The 20,570-nt window shown below is 32.7% G+C and overlaps 1 protein-coding gene across 1 annotated transcript; it reads left to right on the top strand.

Annotated features, from left to right (window-relative positions):
- Positions 1 to 15,018: 15,018 nt before the first annotated feature.
- LOC132065659 (uncharacterized) lies at positions 15,019 to 19,725 on the top strand. The gene is made up of 6 exons (XM_059459141.1): positions 15,019 to 15,205; positions 15,662 to 15,801; positions 16,932 to 17,284; positions 17,922 to 18,018; positions 18,105 to 18,392; positions 18,548 to 19,725. The coding sequence occupies exons 1-6, from the start codon at positions 15,070 to 15,072 to the stop codon at positions 19,523 to 19,525; spliced, it is 1,992 nt and encodes a 663-aa protein (XP_059315124.1). The 5' UTR covers positions 15,019 to 15,069; the 3' UTR covers positions 19,526 to 19,725.
- The last annotated feature ends 845 nt before the right edge of the window (positions 19,726 to 20,570 follow it).

The raw sequence follows: 20,570 nt of genomic DNA on the forward strand, positions 1-20,570 counted from the left end.
CTCCTAATTAATTATGATTGAAGCTTAAATTTTTTTTCTAAACTGATTATTTTTTTCTATATATGAAAAAAATCTAGTTTTCCATATTTAGCTTAAACAAACGGGGTTTCTACATTTTAAAAAATAATTAGTTTTTCCAAATTTTTATAAAAAATCAGTTTTTTATTTTTATAAAAATTCAATTTTTTCACATTTTGACAAGAAAAAACACTTTTTCAGATTTTTTTAAACAAATAATCCAGATTTTATTTGAAAAATAGAAGTGTCCTACAAAAATGAAATCATGAAAATCAAGATTTTTTAAGACATTTTTTTTAAAAAAAAAAAATCCAGTTTCACATATTTTAAAAATATCCATTTTTTTCATATTTAAAAAAAAATCCATGTTTTCAGATTATTTTTTTTAACAAAAAAAACAAGTTATAAAAAAAATCAAATTTTCAGATTTTTTTTAAATATCCATTTTTCATTTTTTTTAAAAGAAAATTCAGTTTTTCAATTTTTTTTAAAATTGCCACGTAAGCGAAAAGAATTAAAAAAATAGAAAACAAATAAATATACATGTGGCAAGGAGAGTGTATGTCAGTCTCCCATAAGAGAGTAGATATCCAGTTTCAGGGTGGTAACTATTCCATTTTAAAAAAAAATTAGGGGGGTAATAGGACCCCTGAAAAGGTAAGCTGTGTCGTAGCAACTGCGGCCAAAGTTTAGGGGGGTGATAGTGCCTCATCCCGTTATTAATACGAATATTTGAATATTTTGATTCAAAATTCTTAAATATTTCTACGTTTAAAAATTAGCCAAACTTTCTTTCTTTCTTTCTTTCTTTTTGTAATTTTTTTTCTAAAAACTACAATATTTTCTAAGCAAAAATAAAAATAAAAAGTTCACCATTAAAATTTTTTGGGGCCCTAAAATTGTGGAGGCTTAAAGCAACGGCTTTAATAGCCTCCCCTTGAGCCACCCATGTTCATAATTTAAAAAATATAATCAGTTCGGTAGTACAAATTTAAATATTTGATTCTCCTCTATGAATAATAATAAAGCTATTATTGTGGTGAATACTAAAGTAGAGATTGTTTCATGATGAATAATAATATAAGTAATGTTATGTTATGACTTGTGATCTAAAATAAGGTAGAAATATTTGTATTGCTATAAATTATCTTATTTAGGGTAAATAGACATTTTTACGTTAAATTATTATTAAGTATAAAAAAAATGTCTTTTTGGGATTGACTAAAAAGAAAAGAATGTCATATAAATTGGGATAGACAGGGTCATATTCACGCGAATATGGGAGAATTTTAAATAAAATACTTACACATGTTTAGTGTTTATATTAAATTAAATAATTTAATGTTTGCAATTAAAAAGTAATGTGAAAATACATGTTAATTATATTCATTGGTTTGATGTAGATAACAAATGAGAATTAAGTTGTTATCAAAACTATGTGCACAACATAATTCATTTATTTTGGCATCACAACAACAGTAATTATGTCTTAATTTCAAATAAATTGAACGTCTTATATTACATAGTACTTTCCTCGTCTCAAATTATCTGTTATGATTACTAAAAATAATTGTCTCAAATTATGTATCATTTTAGAAGTTCAAGACACAATTAATTATTTTTTCCCGATTATATCCTCAGTAGAATATTGTCATTAATGGAGATGACAAATAAAAAGTAAACATTTAATGGAGAAATATTATAATTTAGATATAAATAAAGGTAAAGTTAATCAAATATCCCTCCAAATTAGTATTTTGTGATTCGTGCTTGAATTTCTCCCAAAAATTATTAGTCTCCTCTTTGAGAATTCTCCATAACTTTTAATTCATTTATTTTTCTCATGATGATTGAAAGACACGTATGGCCCGCTCACACATAGCGCGTGAATTGGCTACATCTTTGTGTAGGACATAACAGAGGCAGGGGCGGAGCTAGGTATATGGTGAGGGGATTAGTCCGAATCTCCTTAGATGAAAAATTATCTTGTATATATAAGGTTAAAATTATTTTTTATGTATATATAATAGATATTGAACCTCATTAGCTTCTTAGTTTGATTACTACAATATATTTTTAAACCCCCTTAGTGAAAATTCTTGCTCCGCTATTGGACAGAGGCATGCAACTCCGTTACTTTTCGCGTAAAAAGAAAGTAACCATGAACACCAGCGTATCAGTTAAATTACTAACCAATCAAATCAGGGGATAGAACCCATTTCACTTTTGGTAAGGTAAATATTTCATCCGTCTTAATTTGTCTAAAGATTTTTTATTTTTCGAGATTCAAACTATGTATATTTTAACTAACATTTTATTATGTATTTTTTCATCATATTGACATGAGAAAATTGTAATTAATAATATTTTTGTATATTTTTTGAATATCTAATTTCTAATTTAAAATATTACGTTAATCTAATGCAATTTACCTTAAAAAATTAGTTCATTTAATTTTTTGGAAGCAAAAAATGTTACTCTCTCCTTCCCATATTATTTGTCTACTTTTCTTTTTTAAAAGTCAAACTATATAAACTTTGACCAATAATTTGAGATACTATACTTTTTCACCATATTAATCTGACAAGAATAGCAATTTGCGATACTCTTCATGTACTTTTTGGATATCAAAATTATAATTTTAAAATACTAAATTAATCTTTAGTTCTGAAGATTAGTCAACATGACTCTGGAAAAGTGAAACAAGACAATTAATATGAAACAAAGGGAGTAAATAAAATGGGATGGAGGGAGTAGTGATTTGTTACAGGCGGGTGAGCTAATTTCATAACAGGAATTGTGATAATCGGTTTCCCAATTAATTAAGTATAACATATTGCAGAAATAACATATTGCAGAAATAGATACCCCACTGGCCACTTCACTAATATTTTATAAGTAGCAAAAGAAAAAGGTCAAAAAATATGAGAAAAAGACATGAACTGGTTTCTTGTTCTGTACTTCTTCATCTTAGTGGGAAACTATAGGAGTCATCATAGCTTTATTTTTGGCTTTGCCTTTACGGTTTGTCCAATTCTACAAAGATATATATAGGGAAAGACAAATAAAAAATCTTATGAACACCAAATGGATTGAATAAAAGGAAAGAAAAGATGACACTTCTATAAAAAAAAAAACGTACTATTACAAGTTTCAAAAATCTACTGTGGGTGAAAATTCATGAAAACAATAATTTTCACTACACCTGAAGGTACTTTATTAAGGGAAAAAAAGATAGAGAAGTCATTTTCTTAAATCATTTAAAAATAGTAAAGTAAATGTAAAAGCAGTGAATACAAAATTAAAGCAGTCAAACATGAATATCAATCTTTTTAAAGTTCGAATTTCATAGAATTTTATGACTAAATTACAAATTTTAGTACTTGCCACTATTTCACTTGAATCAAATGCCAAAGTTGATATTTACAAATACTCATGACCAAATACTTGAAAATACTAAACTATATTCAGACATTTCGTTGCTCAAATATCATTTGTATTCAAATGAGACATATCTTTTAGGCGTTGTCACTTGTCATTTGAGTTAAGTGTTGCGTTAGGACCGTTTGACATAGAACTTTTTAATTTTTTTTTTTCTTTTCATGAGAGCATTTTAGAGAATAAGTCTAGTGTTGGCTAACAATATCTCCTACTATGTATTAAAAAGAACTAACTAAAGAGCACTACTTTGGGTTTGGACCGCACAATAAATCCCAGGATACGAATTAGTAGTTGGCTTATTTGTGGATTGTTTATGGATATGGTAGAAAAGGAAGATAACCAAAGAAATATTCTTGGTCTAAACAATGTTAGCTATGTTGGTTATGGTTCGTTGAGAATTTAGCCCCACATCAAGTCCAAAGCTTTAATCAATTCAAGAGGAACTTTCCATGCTTTAGTTGTAACTAATCTCCTAATTAAGGTCTTGTCCATTCTATGGAATGAGAGGCGAATTATATGAAGAAGTATGTAAAAATATTAATCGCTTAAATTTTATTTTGATACGATGATGTAAATATATTTGCAGAATTAGGTCATTTCAAAACCATTAAGTAGGCGTTTGGCCATAGAAACAAAAAACAAATTCACTTTTTTTGGAATTTTTGAAGTTGGAGTTGGAGTTGGAGTTGTGTTTGGCCATAGTATTTGAAAATAATATTTTGTTGTTGAAATGTATTTTTTCAACAAGATTTGGTTGTGAAAAACAAGTTTTGGTTGTTTTTCAAATTTCAAGTACAACTTTAAATTGTATTTGAAATTTTCATGGCCAAACACTGATTTTTGAAAAAAGTGAAAAAATACTCCGAAAAAAAGTGAATAATTCTTATGGCGAAACGGGTCCTAAGTATGATAGGTAAATGTCTACTTTCAATAGTTTCTCTAACTTAAATAGAATATAGCTAGAGTGGCTAATTACATGTTTTGACTTTTGAGCATGTCAAATTACAACGAAAGTGTTAAAGCTTTTTATTGGACCATTAATTAACATGATACATTTTTTGACATTTCCATTTATTGGGAAATGATTGAGCTAATTGTTTGACTTATCATCAGGTGATGATATGGACTTTCGATGGTTACCTTTTTAGGTAAGTGAAATAGCCTAGCAAAGACCAAACCATTAAGAGCCCGTTTGGATGGACTTATGGCTATGACTTATATAAGTCAAAACCCAAAAGCAATAAGTTATGAATTAAAGTTTTACTTTTTTTATAAGTTCTTAAAATGCTTTATAAGTTCGTTTTCGACTTTTTTTTTTATGTTTGGGTCATCACTTAACATTATAAGTCATTTTGTGTTTAAAATAAGCCTAAAAAAATAAGTTGGGATAGCCCCTTTTTTGGCTTGTAAGCTGTGCTCAAAAAAATAAGTTGGGGTAGCCCAACTTATTTTTTTTGGCTTATAAGTTGTTTTTAGCTTATAAGCTGCTTTTTTTAAGTTAAGCCAAACGGGCCCTCTAACTTATAACTTTTGACTTACTTTTGTTATTTTGATTTAAAATAAGTATTTAAAAACATTTTTTTAATATTTTATCCAAACACTATAAAAGTGCTTAAAAATTATTTTGGCTTAAAAGCACCTAATATAAGCCAATCCAAATAGGCTCTAAGTGGTCACCTTAAGTCCTTGACTGCGTAAACAAAAACAAAAAAGTTTATCAGAAAAAACTCCTATTTTTTTTAATATGTTGCAATAGCCTATTCGCTAGCGATCTTGATCTTAAGAACTAAAATAATCCTAAATTCCTAATCCATGCAAGTCTTTTAGGTTAAGAAAAAAAGAAAGTTAGAATGAAAATGATATTAGAAAGAACGGGAGTATGAAGAAAGAAAAATAAACTTAAAAACTTTGTGTGACGAGTGTTACAAAGTGAACATTGTCATTTTTCACTCTTATTATTTGAAACTTGAATTATCCCCTCTCTCTTTTTTACCTTAGCATTGTTTTATTTCTATTTACATGTATAATTTTATTATTGCATATATATGAGTGTTGTACCTGTGTAACTGTGTTACTTGACAATTTATGATTAACATGAATCTACTATGCATGCTTCTTGCTACTAGAATTAAAACTTAATTATATAAAACACCAGTTTTATTTTATTTTTTAAAAATGGTTTAACAAAGAAATACTATAGAAACATGTGTTTAGTTTTTTCATTTTATTCCATAGAAATGTTCGGTGATACTTGTATGAGAAAAGAGCACTAATTCATCAACTTTTTATGGGGGAAATGGAATGAGGTTTGCTATGCGTACCTTCAAGAGTCGAGACCACATGCACTATTTTGATGAAAGAAAATTTATTTATACTGGTCTTTATATCCAACCATGTGAATTTACTTTAGATAAATGATTGATTAAAGTAAGGATCTATTATTGACTAATCTATCTATACTATATTAAAAAAAGTGAAAGCTACTTTTAAAATGTTGATTAATTTTTACGCCATTCATTAAAGCTTTTACAAAGAGACAAAATTGTCATTTACTATTTTCCTCAAATTATTATTTAATTATATTTATGATATTTCACTTAACACTGAAAATTTTAATTATAAATCTTTCCTTATTTAAATTGTGTAGGGAGTCCTAATATTTAGGAATTTAAAACCAACTAGGTTTTACTCTTATGTCAATTCTTTCCATACTTAAACATAATAATCACCTAATTAATAATATAAAAACTACTTGCTCATCTCTAGCAAATTTGCCAACGACATATGAATTGCTCCATATACCATGGCGGGTCAGTTCATTAAACTTCATTTTTTTTTTTCTATTGTTCTATAGCCTTTGATAGTTTTCATTGATTTAGTTTACTGTTGTTTTTGATGCTTTTGTAAGAATATTTTGATTTCACGTTTAGTTTTTTTTTTTTTCCATTATTATTGACCATTTAATTCAATTATTCTTTTGGAATAAAAGCCAATGTTGATTAAGGCCTTGGGTTAAAAAAAAAGTCACGATTGAAAAAATATCTAAACAACTTAGTATTAGTATTATTTTCTTTGGTCAAACGTAGCTTCAATATATAGTTTTGTGATTATTATTCAGGTTTCTTTCTTCTTTAAGGTGATATCCTTTTCTTTTCTTTTCTTATTAGTTGTTACCCATCCAACGCAATATTTTTTGGGAATAAGAAGTTATGTTGTTTGAGACTTTGGATTAAAAGATAATTCATCATGTTCAAAAAATATCTAAATACCAATATTGCTAATTTATAAAAAGAGCTCCTCTCTAGCCACATATATTCATTAACTCTTGGAGGTATATGTTTCTCTACTTCTTCTCCTCCTCTTTTTGTCATCTAGAATTTCTTGTAGCTATAATAGCCACATGTTCAACTTAATATAAATCAATCTTTTTAATCTTTAAAAGTAGGTTTCAAATTGGGCAATATTTAAAAAAGAAAAAAAACATTTTGTACTTAAAATCAACTAATAAATTCTGTTTATTGATTTTTTCCTTATATGAACTATGTTGGGGTCCTAATATTTAGGACTTCAAAATCAATTAAAATTTCACCTTATACAAAAGAAAATTCTTATTTGAACCGTTTAACATACCTATAATTTGTTTGATATTAATTTTCTTCATATTTAAGACTTGGAAATCAACTAAAAAAAAATTTATTAATTTTTTTTATTTGAAATATGTAACTCTTAACATTAGTACTTTATTTAAAATTTTAATTATATTATACAAATATTTCTTTATTAAATGATCTAACATAATTGTAATTCCTTTCACGTTACAGTTAAATATTTATGATTTTAAATTAATAAGAAAACTGTGTTAGTATCTTAATTAAGATTTCACCTAATAACGATCCTTATTTGAAGTTGGACTATGTAAGACTTTGGAATCTAAAGTAAAAGTCACAATGAAATTGGATATATATGTCCACTTTGAGATCCAAGGTACAAGTAAATTTAATACACTGTTTTGTGGAATTCTTCCGCTGATATGTAGGCTATTTTGGTGGGGAAAAAATAAATTCAAATAGAGTTTCAAACAAATACTTCTTTCACCGGGAGAATCAATTCAAATAGATTTCAAACAAACACGGATTTTGGTTCCTAGCTAAATGATATTAAAAAGTATATATGCAAGAGTTCAAGACATATATATTATATTTATTGGCTTGATATAAACACTTGGTATATAAAAAAATACTCTCTTCGATCCTTTTTAAACTTTGCAACTTTTAAACTATCCACTTGGGACTTGGTCAAATATAAATATTTTGAGGTTGAAGTTGCACAAAAATTATCGAAACATGAAATACTTTTATTTTAAACTAAACTATTACAATAAAGATAATTGCATCAAATATTACCAATACTAAATAATCCAGAACTTGAATTTTCAAATGACCTTTATCCTACGAATCTGAATTTAAAGGTTCCGGACAAATCAAGTAAATGAAAAATGTTTTACAATACATGTTTAATTTATTTGAATAATTGTGTGAATACGTACTTTAAGCACGTGAAACATTATATAAGATATTAAACTTTTTGCATAAAAACTTTTTAGTTCAACTAATTTATGCATGTTATAAGTTTTTTGTGGCTTATTTATTATGTAGTCGTATAACATTTTTATCATCTATCTTCTGTATTATATTAAAAGCGTGCCATTCGCCTTTTTCACCATTTAAAAATAAATTTCACATTATACAAAATAGTTATTTAATTATTTCTCTACTAATTAGAAATAGTCTCAATAATTATTTTCCTAATAATTAGGACTAGGGCTGATTATCGGGCGGATCGGACAGATAATTATGCTTAACGGTTATCGGCTTTTAAAAGTGCTAATCCGCTAGCCAACCTATAAGATATCGGTTGGTTCGGTATCGGATTAGCAATTATCGGACGGTTATCGGGCGGTGTATCGGTTAAATCTAAGAGAAAAATGAATGATAAAATCACATGTAGTCAAGGAAATTACCTGCCTTTAAAGTGACTCAAAATGTAATATTTTTACCTTATTTTACACTGTCCAGGTTATAAAGAAAATAGTGATATCCCCCAAAAAATGGATAGGAATATAACCAAGAAGATTGAAATGTTGGATTCAATATTAGTAACAATAACGTAGCAAGTAGCAACATTTTTCCAAGAAAATTAGCAAACTACAATATAGGCAAACAAGAAACAGGGAATGAACTATTTGATAGAAAACAACCAGGTTTCACAATTAACAGAAATAGAGATACATATTTTAGGTTGAGGCTTTGGCTTTAGGTTTACAAATTACAATCACAATACATATTTTATATGTTAGGGGTATGAATATAAATATGACAAATTCTTAACGGATTAACGGTTTACCCGATAAGAAAATTGAGTAATCCGCCCCCGCACCGATAAGCCGTTAACTATAAAATTTTAATCCATTCCCCAACCGCTAATCCGATAACGCAATACCATTAAGCCAATAAGCCAATTTTGCGGCTGGGTTATCGGTAGCAGTTCGGTTTTTGAACAGCCCTAATTAGGACTTCGAAATCAACTAAATTACGTGTACAAAATTCCTATTAGGATTATTTTCCTTATAGTTAGAAACAGTAATTTACTTCTTTAGTTTAAGAATTCTAAATCAACTAAAATTGATTTTAAAAAGATATAAAAACCCAGAAATAAGTGTAAAAGTTTAAAAATGGAAGGACTAGACAAGAGAAAGATTTAAAAACGTAAACAAACATTTTGAAAAGATTTGAATTTAAATATAAGGAAAGATTTGAAATATAGAATAGCTAAAAATAAAAAAAAATAATCGGTAGCACAAATATGGTTCAAATTGTCTGCTTTCTCGACAAATTTATTTATTACAATAGAAGAACTCTTCTATTTTCTTGTGGACGATGAGACCAATTGTAAATTTAGCAAAATGATTATGCCCTTTCCTACAACTTCTAGGAACTAAGTCGCCTGTTACAATTTTAATACGAAGATTGATATCATTATCAGATGCATTATATTTTATCTGTAGTCTTATATAAGTTTAAAGACTCATCAACTGAATGACCCCTCAATATGATCTATTAAAACTTTTCTCACTAATATTTAAGACTTTAAAATTAATTATATATTAAAAAATGTCTAAATTAATGCGCATAGGCGCACTCAGTGAATTTAATACCTTTTCATAAATTATTAAAGTGATTATATTCTTTGAGCTTTGTTTGTCCTATTAAAATTTCACATTTTAGTAATGCTTTATTTGCCCACACATATTTCGATAAAGTTACGAAAACGATAAATTCATTTTCGTTTTTGGTTTAGTAACTAAACCCTCAGGTAACAATGAACATTTGAGGGGAGATAAATTGAGAAGATGTTAGCTTCAATTTTTCATCTGTGTTATTTGACAAATCTTTTCAATGTTTTTAACCCGTTTCATGGATTATTTACCCATATTCAATAAAAAGATCCATTTGTTTATATGTATATTCTGAAGATTATGCTAATTAAGAATGATATTGGAGGTTATGCAATTTTAGTGAAAGTTTATGTGACTCGTGTGGATTTTGGAATTATTTTGTTCAGTGCATTTCATTGAGATGAAAAACACGTACAAAGCGCGTACGCTGAAACTAGTCATGTAATAAAGACATACTTATTTATAAATAGACACGAGCTACATATTTATTGATTTAGTGTAAATATACAAATACAAGTATTTTTTTTTTATTTCCATTTATCTTTCATTGATTCATCACTTCATTTGTTTTCGCGTTTACAAATTAATTAAAACTAGTAGTATAACAAAAACATACAAATTGAGTACAAGATCTGTCCAATCAAAACTTAATTCTCAACTCAACGTTTGAATTAATTTTCTTCTCCATTCAACTCCTCTCTAGTGACCTGCATGTGGTAGATAGATAGATGAAAATATAAAGGCAAAAGCACACCTGCAAAAATGTGAATGATTATGAGTATGCAAGAGAACAAAAATTGTCGTACAGTGGAAGGAATGTTAGTCGTGTCATTATATTCCCTCAATTCCTTTTGTCGGTAGACATGGCAGGGACTACTCATATGCAACTCTACATGTAAGGGACCCCCACTTATATTCTCTATATGTACTTTGGCATGTCTCTTGTTATTTCCTTCTACTTTTTTCATTTCAAACCTTTACTTTTACACCAAAGATAGAAGTTTCATCCCCATTTTAGAAGCTTCGTGATACTTGTGTAGTAATGAGTAGTTAAAGTTTTAATATGCTTTTCTAATTGGGATTCATTATGAATAATGAAGATGAGGTCATTGAGCCACTATTCGATCTACATTCTGTATAGTTGATCTTATGAATCCATGCTGAAAAAATCCAACTCATTGCTTATTTGTAACTGCATTGATTTAATTGAAGAAAATTATAAAATATTATAGTTGGGTTGAGCTTCACAAAGTAGGTATATTGATATTTGAAGATTTGGGTTGAATGTGGGTACCATTGAAATTTATTAGGTTGAGCTTGACCAAGTGGGCATATTAATCTGACCATCTTTTACAGATATCGTAATTCTAAAAATTCACTGATAACTCCCAACAAATCCCTTAAATGAATAAATCACGTTACTCACTTAAGGATGAGAGTGTTTTCACGATCCGCGTCAATCTGTGTAATGCCGAGCTGTTGATAGAAGTATTCATGATCCGTGTCAATCTGTGCTGAGCTGTTGATAGAAATGTGTTTTCACTTTTAGAGTGAGATCGGGTGAAATTCGCGTGATATTGCTTCGATCTGCCTAAAAAGACGAGGCTTACAAAGAGGTAGTCATTTATATCAATAAAATTATCTACAAGCAAAATAATGGTAAAGCGAAAGCAAAATAAGAGCGGTGACAGAAAGTTTTTCCAAAGGTACAAAAATGCGACCATAGATTTGGCCGTTGACCCTACTCCTGCCGGCGGTGCCATTGTTCCTATTGTAGGTGCTAACCCCGCTCCCGCCGGCAACAATATTAGAGCAACTCTTATAAATATGACCATTTTACAGTCATGATTGTTTTAACTTAGTCTTTTACTGATCGGAGTGGTCTGTTTGTTTCTTCTTTAGATAGTTAGTTGTGTAAAGTTAAGCTACAAATTTGTACTGATTCACTTGGTGATTGATAATAATTTATTTGCCAAAAAATATTTACTTTATTCTAATATAATATATATATATATAGTTTTTTAATTTTTTTTTTTACATATAAGCTTATTTACACCACACAAAATTATATTATATATTTCTCTTTATTGATTTGTGGAAGGATAATGTTGAATATAATTGTATGAAAAAATCAACTTGAAAATTTTCTTATATCAAAAATAAAAAAAGAAATTCGGCCTACCCTTATCTATGATCTAATTCCGCAAGGCAAAGTTTTATATCCGACATAAGTTCTGTAGGAATAAACGGGCAATTTGCAGGATTACCCTTCGCTGGGGGTGGTCTTTAATTTTTACCCCTCAAAATGGTGGTCTTTAAACTTTGCCCTCGGTGGGAATTTTCTTTGAGCGATTTGCAAAATTTCGCCTCAAGTCCGTCTTGCGAAATTCTCGCCTAGCGATTTTTTTTTTTTTTTTTACCCGAGCCGGGGTTGGAACCCACAACCTCGGGTGTTAAAGTAGGGTAAAATTAAAGATTACCAATTTGAAGTAAGTGAAATTAAAGACCACCCCAATGAAGGGCAATCCGCGCAAAAAAAAAAAAACATTTTTGCGCGGGATTGCCCTTCTTTCGGGGTGGTCTTTAATTTTTGCCCTTCGCGCTCGCAACCCTAAGCGTTCACGCAGAAATCGTAAGGTTCTGGGTTCGAACCCCCACTTAAGCATAAATTAAAAAAAAAAATTGCAAGGCAAGGTTTAGGTCTTACCAAAGTTATCCGGACCAGCATACTGCCTTGTAAGGGAGACTTGGCATAAGTATGCAGGTTCCAAAGATAACTTTGGTAATTCCTTAACAAGTTTATCGCCGGTCCCAAGATACTTAAAACTTTTTAGTTAAGCCTTAACTAAAAGTCTTTTCCTGTTATGCCTTATGTACGTACTTTTAGTCAAGGCACAACTACAAGTATGCCCCATAAGACATAACTAAAAGTATGCCGATAAGGCGGAACTTTTCCTGGGCGCATAACTAAAAATTTGCCTTATAAGATAAAGTCTACGTCTTATGAAAAGTTATGCCTTATGCAAGATACTTTTGCTTATGCCTTAACTAAAAGTCTGCCCCATAAGGCATAACTAGGAAAAGACTTTTAGTTAAGGCTTAACTAAAAGTTTGCTCATAAGTATGCCGGACCCGGCATACTTATGCCAAGTCTGCCCATAAGGCATAAGTATGTCGGATCCGATATAACTTTGGTAATTCCCCAATGCGTATCTTAAGAGAGCATACGAAATTTAAACTCGCCTTGCGAATTTTTTAAAATTTTTGACCGAGCCGAGTTCGAACCCAATCTATGTGTTTTTCATAAGCCGGAAAAAATTTAAAGACTTCAAATATGAGGGGCAAAATTTAAAGACCACCCCAAAAGAAGGGCAATTCGCAGAATTGCCAAAAAAAAAGAAAGATGAACTTATCCGGCTCCGTGCAAAAGATTAGAATACAAGTTGTCCACAAAGCCATTCTCCTGGGAAATAAAGGCGGTAAAATCGACTTTTTTGGAGAACCTAAACATCAATTGAGTATGAGTCCTCTGGTCAATAGATTGACTTCTATGCACAATTACTTTTATGTTAAGATCAATCTATTTATCATAATTGATATCACATACAATTAGGTTCATTACACCAACTTGGGACATTTTTTTGCCGGATTCCCTTCAAAGGCGCTAGTCTTTAATTTTGCTCCTCAAATTGCTGGTCATAATTGATATCACACACAATTAGGTTCGTTAGACCAACTTGGGAAGGATCGATCGCGTAATAGAATCGGGTCATTTGCACGATTTCCCTTCAAAGGCACTAGTCTTTAATTTTTGCCCCTCAAATCGTTGGTCTTTAATTTTTGTCGTTGCCCTAATACCCCGAGGTTCTAGGTTCGAATTTCCGCTCAGTAAAAAAAAATAAAAATTGCAAGGCTGTTTGAAGCAAAATTAGGCCTATTCGGGTAAAAGTTAGGCCTTAAGGCAGAGGGTTGCCTTTAAGGCAGACTTTTACCCAAAACTCTACCTTAAATCCAAAACTCTGCCTTGTGATTTTTTTTTTTTTAATTTTTTTGAGTGAGCAGGGGTTCGAACCCCAAACCCATGGATTTTTTAGCGAAGGGCAAAATTAAAGACCAACAATTTGAGGGACAAAAATTAGGGCAATTTGCAGGATTGGCCTTAGCTAGGGGTGGTCTTTAATTTTTGTCCCTCAAATTGGTGGTCTTTAACTTTTGCTTACGCGGAAAATTTGCATGGACAGTTTTGCAAATTCTGCTCATACAAATTCTGAATTTGGGCCTTAAGGCAGAATTTGGAATTTGCATGGGCAGAATTCTGCCTTCTACACATGCAAATTCTGCCTTCTGCCTAGCGATTTTTTTTTTTATACTGAGACTGGAGTTCGAACCCACAACCTCGAGTATTAGGCGAAGGCTAAAACTCAAAGACCACCAATTTGAAGGCCAAAAATTAAAGACCACCCCAAATGAAGGCCAATCCGGCAAAAAAAAAAAAAAAAAAAAAGAGAATAGAATCCAACGCAAACGCGGCCAACGACTCACTAAGCACATTTTTGTGCGGATTGCCTCTTGTGGGGTGGTACTGTGAAATTTTGCCCTCATATTTGTGGTCTTTAAATTATGCCCCTCATATTGCTGGTCTTTAATTTTTGCCCTTCGTATTGTAACTCTGAGCGTTCGCGCAAAAATCATGAGGTTCTGAGTTCGAATCCTCACTCAAGCATAAATTAAAAAAAAAAAATTGTAAGGCAAGGTTTGGGTCGCGTGTATGCCGGACCCGGCATACTCTTGTTAAGGAATTACTAAATTTATGCCTGACCCGACATACTCATGCCTTATGTGGGCGATTTGGCATAAGTATTTTGCCTTCGGATAACTGTAATTCCTTAATGTTTATGCCCGTGGGGGCATACTTTTAATGGGCAAACTTTTATCCGGACCCGACATAAACTTGTGAAGGAATTACCAAAGTTATCTGGGACCGGCATACTTATGCCAAGTCCGCCCATAAGGCATGAGATGCGGGTCCCAGATAACTTTAGTAATTCCTTCACAGTGCTTATCTTAGGGGCATAGCGAAATTTAAACTCGGCCTTGCGAATTTTTTTTAAAATTTTAACTATGTGGGGGTTTGAACATGAACCTGAGTTTTAATGAAGAAAAATTTAAAGATTTCAAATATGAGGGGCAAAACTTAAAGACCACCCCAAGGGCAATTCGCAGAATTGCCCCACTAAGCAGGCATTGGGCCCAAACTTAAAGACCCAATCGATTACCCGAATTAGGCCCAAATTTGAGATTTATCCAGCCAAGAAACCCTCCTTCAATTGTAACATTTACATTTTCATTCATTCTGAACAGAGTGGATCACAAAAATGGCTCCGAAAGCGAAAGAGAAAGCAAGGGCAACAACAGCAGCAGCAGCAATATCAATAGAAGATCTCTTCACTTCACTTAATCGCCATATCCAACGATCCGAATATGATCAAGCCGTCAAAATTTCCGATCAAAGTCAGTTCCTTTTTTTCACTTATAATCTTTTAAATTCAAATTTAATCAATCTGTTTCTGGGGTCATGTCGGGTCGGGTTCTGGGGAATGTGGGTTTTGCTTCTGGGTTTGCTTTTGGAGTTAGTAGAAGTAGGGTTAGTTATGATAATAGTGGTTTTGTTGGTGCAAATGTTGAGTAATTCTCATGGAAATATAGGGGAAAGAACAATTCCCTTCAAAATCAGGTCCTTTTTCACTTAAAATCTATTAATTTGTAATAATCTATTGAATTCCAATTTATCCATCCAAAAAAAGCATTTTGTTATGTTTCTTAAAAAACAGGTACCAGGTAATTCTGTGATTCTGTCCACCAAGGCTAGAACAGATGGGAAGAAATCACTTAGTGTTTTTTTTTTTTCCTGCTGGGATTTGAACCTGAGACCTCATGGTTTGTGATTTTTTATGATTTTATTTGAAGTTCTTGCGGCTGCGCCTGGAGATGAGGACGCGATACGGAGTAAAGTGGTGGCTTTAGTGAAAGCAGATTGTATAGAAGAAGCATTGGCTGCTATTAAAGAGTGTAGCAAAAAGGCTTCTATTGATCTTAGCTTCTTGAAGGTACTGCAGCACACACACACATATATAATTTAAAGGTGATTGGAAATTTGGTAAAAAGTAGTATTTGTTTTCAAGTTGAAAATGGTATTTGGAAATTGGAGTTGTGTTTGGACATGAATACAAATTTGAGTTGTTTTGAATTTCTGTGAGTGATTAGGAGTGAAAATTGTGAAAATAGCTTGTTGGAGTTTTTTGAATTCCGGAAAATTAGTTGAATTCCAAAAATTGTAACAATTCTATGTCCAAACAGTTTTCCGGAATAATATTCCGGAAAAAGTGAAAACTATCCATGGCCAAACGGGCCCTAGATTTTGCTTTGACGTTGGAATTGGAAAATAGTGCTAAGGCGTGTTTGGTATGACATGAAGTTTCCACTGAAGAAGTTACTTTATGGTGTTTCATTAACAGGTGGAAAATTGACTTCTCTATTATGGGCGGAAGTCATTGTACATTACAGCATTCTCTAACTTTTGCTCCATATCACTTGCCTAAACCGACGCTTTTACAATATTACTCCCTCTGACCGAATTTATGTGATTTTCTTTGATTGCGCACTGAGTATGACAAAGAAAGACTTTGAAACTTGTGGTCTAAAACAAGCATAAATATTTGTGGCCATAAATCGTCTCATTAAGGGTAAAAATAGAAAAGAGAAGAGAAAGAGAAGAAGATACAACGTATGTTGTTAAGCTAGTTAGGATACTCTTACCAAAGGTTAATTTCCCAGGATGTTAGAGGCAGCAATTTTTTCAGCTGATAGTCTCGTATTGAATACCTAAATTATACTATTACAACTGAAACATCCTTATGGCTTCCTCCCAAGGGCAATTCCAATTAAGAAATAGGAAGTTGACTGACTTATAATAGGAAATATATGAGCAGTCATCAGTTCCTGATCTTTTCTACTGGTGTTAGTTAACCATTTCATAATCTTCTTTTCAGTGCCAAATTTGCTTGGGTTGTTCCAGCACCTGTCCTGATGCAAATTCTTTTACGTATATTTGCCTTATATTTACTGCATATCTCCTGTACCTGATGAAAAGAAAAATAAAGTTCTTTCTCTTCAATATTGGATTTTGCTTCTCTCATTAACATTTTCCTTTTCTCCTTGTCATGCTTTTGTTGAAAAGGCATATTGCTTATATCGGCAAAATAAATTGGAGGAGGCTTTAGAGTCCTTGAAGGGGCATGAAGGAAGCACTGAGTCAATGCTGTTGGAGTCTCAGATTTTATATCGTTTAGGAAAGATGGGTGCATCTGTTGATATTTATCAAAAGCTTCAGAAGTCAGCGGTAGATTCCTTGGAGATAAATCTTGTTGCTGGGCTGGTGTCTGCTGGAAGGGCTTCTGAAGTGCAGGGAACCTTGGATTCACTGAGAGTTAAAGCAACTAGCAGTTTTGAATTGGCTTACAACACTGCCTGCTCTTTAATTGAAAGGGAGAAGTATAAAGATGCAGAACTATTGTTATTGTCAGCTCGAAGGCAAGTTTGCCTCTAATAAGCTTTTGAATTCCTGACTTGTTAAGACTTTTATCCATTTTCTTAACACTTGATGATGCACAATTTATAACTAGTAAAAAAGGATCAGATATTTCATCGCTTGGAAGTTATTTTAGAGGGTTTAAGTTGGCATCAAAATGTACTTACTTTAGAAGAGGAGGGGGGGGGGGGGGTCGGGTGGAGATTTAAATAGGGGCATGTTCAACGAGGTTGTATATTGTAAGATGATTTCCTCGCTGTATCTTGTAGACAATTGAATGCGGTTTATCATTTGCTGCCAGAGATCCTAGGGCAAACTGGAATATCTTTTGTTTTTTTGAGAGTGGCAGCTGAATATCTATTTGTGAGATGTGACAAGGGACAAACTGCATTCTGGTCTATTCATTTGGAATAGTCGTAAAATGAATTTTTCTGTTCCTTTGTCTTTTTAAGGTTTACTTCAGTTCTTAGAACCTGTTTTTGGGGAAAAATGTTGGTTATGCACTTTTAGAAGTCTCAATTCAGATGTGGTAAAATTTTGCACTTCTTTGCAATTCTCTGTGAAACTTCCAGTTTCTGCATGAATGTAATGAAAATATAACTAAAGATGAATATCTTATTGTGGACATTGAAATTACAGAATTGGTCAGGAAACACTAATGGAAGAGAACTTAGCTGATGATGATGTTGAAATTGAATTGGCACCTATAGCTGTTCAAATTGCATATGTACAACAGGTGAATTATCTTATGACACGAGTTTGACTAGTCTTCTTTTGCTTTGATAAGTTGCAATTATGCAAGTTTCTTTTTTTCCTCTCCAGATTCTAGGGAACACCCAAGAGGCTGTTGCATCTTATACTGATCTTGTCAAAAGAAATTTGGCTGACGAGTCTTCACTTGCGGTGGCAGTAAATAATCTCATTGCTTTAAAGGGTCCTAAAGATGTCTCTGATGGCCTTAGGAAACTTGATAAGCTAATAGAGAAAAGTGATGGACCAGAGAAGTTCCAGCTTGCTCGTGGACTGGACTTGAAGCTCTCACAGAAGCAAAGGGAAGCAATATATACCAATAGGGCGCTGCTGCTACTTCATTCTAATAAGATGGATCAGGTATATTATCTGAGATGCTACATCCGTTTTGCAATGGTTCTCCTTTTAACATTTGATGCATTAGAAACAAGGGAACCATGAATAGACACCCAACTGCTACTGTTTATTACCACATTTTTTTTCCGATGTTTATTTTTGTTACTGGATCATTACAGGCTAGAGAACTTGTTGGTGCTCTACCTGGGATATTCCCTAGTAGCTTGATGCCTGTACTTCTTCAAGCTGCTGTACATGTGAGAGAGAACAAGGCTGCTAAATCTGAAGAAATACTTGGACAGTATGCAGATAAGTTTCCTGACAGGTCCAAGGTTATCCTGCTTGCAAGGGCTCAGGTTGCTGCAGCTGCCGGCCATCCGCAGATTGCAGCTGATTCCTTGGCGAAAATACCCGACATTCAGCACCAGCCTGCAACTGTTGCGACTCTTGTTTCTCTCAAAGAACGAGCTGGCGATATTGATGGTGCCGATGCTGTATTTGATTCTGCAATCAAGTGGTGGTCGAATGCCATGACTGAAGACAATAAGCTCAATGTCATCATGCAAGAAGCTGCTGCTTTCAAGCTCAGGCATGGAAGGAAAGAGGAGGCAGCACGCCTTTTTGAGCAGCTAGTGAAAAGCCACGGAAGTATTGAGGCTTTAGTTGGATTAATCCAGACTGCAGCCCATGGCGACATTGAGAAAGCAGAAGCTTATGAGAAGCAGTTAAAGCCACTACCTGGTTTAAAAGCAATAGATGTTGACAGTTTGGAGAAAACTTCTGGTGCCAAGCATGCCGAGAAAGGTCCCAACGCTGGTACCACTGAAGCATACGAAGCCAAGAGTAAGGATAAGGCGAAGAAAAAGAGGAAGAGAAAGCCAAAATATCCAAAGGGCTTTGACCCAGCTAATCCAGGACCTCCGCCCGATCCAGAGAGGTGGCTTCCCAAGAGGGAGAGGTCTACTTACAGACCAAAGAGAAAGGACAAGAGAGCAGCTCAAATTAGAGGTTCTCAGGGTGCAGTGGCTAAAGAGGCGGCGAGCAGTAGTGATACGAAATCAAACCAGCCAGCTAATCCTAAAGGAGCCTCTCAGAATGCAGGCAATGTGCAATCAAAGGCTTCATCCAAATCTTCGAGGAAGAAATCGAGGAAATAATCCAACAGATGACCTTTTGTTTCTTTGTTATTGTTTCGGTGGATTCTTTTTGACTGATTCTTTTAGCACTAGTGGGGAATTGCCCGTGCTAAGCATGGGCCCAATGTCTAATATTTATTTTGTGTTTCAACTGAGATTCGATTGGTATTTTATATTTCAGAGAATGTGAAGGGTGCGTTGCTACAGCGCGTGGGCATGCATTTTGAGGAGTTTTGATTACTTTTGTGCTGAAATAAAATTGCATTTGAATATAGTTTTGAACTTGTCAATGGGTAATATATAGTCGGGTGAAGAAAGCACTGCATAGCTGCAGTTGTCGTCGGTAGCTGTCGTTGCTATCCAAGAAATGTACCATTTTTATCGCGTATGTGAATGTGATTCTTTTAACTTGCTAGCATGGCTGTTTATGAGATATGCTTGCAGGAGCAAAATGAAATTTCACTTTATTACAACTTCAAACTTAACAGCATTTCCATTGGCATGGGGAAGTATGTTTTTTGGCTTTTAAGTTCAGTATATTTCACAAGTACATCCAACTGGCCTCATAATTTTCCATGAAATAAAACAACAAAACTTTGTTCATCATAAATAAAGTTACAATAAAGTCAAGAAATTAGATAACAAAAATGCAGGAGTTTTTTCTATAATGTGACGAAGTTATTTCTATTCAGATTCTCTAGACCCCACACTACTCCCTACGCACTAAAAGTTTAAACTATATTGAATCAAAAGAACCTCACAACTATTTACCAAATTCCCCAATACATAAAAGCACAAACATCTCTGGTCTACTGAACAGAGCACCAAAAAGCGCCTTAAGCCAGCTATATTTTATGTGTTTCCTACTGTCTCCTATCATTCCCATAAAGACAAGTACATTGATGGAGGAAAACAGTCGGCACTATTGTCTTTTTTTCCTAGATAGCTTGGCCTCAACATGTATAGCTTAAGCGATGCCGAGCAAAGCTCCATCGAATTTGAAGAACTCCATTGTAGGAGTTTACATGCAATCGGAAATACAGTATAATACTCGTTGTACTATGCC

The sequence above is a fragment of the Lycium ferocissimum genome, chromosome 7, assembly GCF_029784015.1.
Source record: "Lycium ferocissimum isolate CSIRO_LF1 chromosome 7, AGI_CSIRO_Lferr_CH_V1, whole genome shotgun sequence".
Taxonomy (NCBI): Eukaryota; Viridiplantae; Streptophyta; class Magnoliopsida; order Solanales; family Solanaceae; genus Lycium; species Lycium ferocissimum.

Coding starts and splice junctions, on each gene's coding strand:
- LOC132065659 (XM_059459141.1), top strand. CDS start 15,070: ATGGCTCCGAAAGCGAAAGAGAAAGCAAGGGCAACAACAGCAGCAGCA. Junction 15,206..15,661: donor CGTCAAAATTTCCGATCAAA/GTCAGTTCCTTT, acceptor TTTTATTTGAAG/TTCTTGCGGCTGCGCCTGGA. Junction 18,019..18,104: donor AAATTGCATATGTACAACAG/GTGAATTATCTT, acceptor TTTCCTCTCCAG/ATTCTAGGGAACACCCAAGA.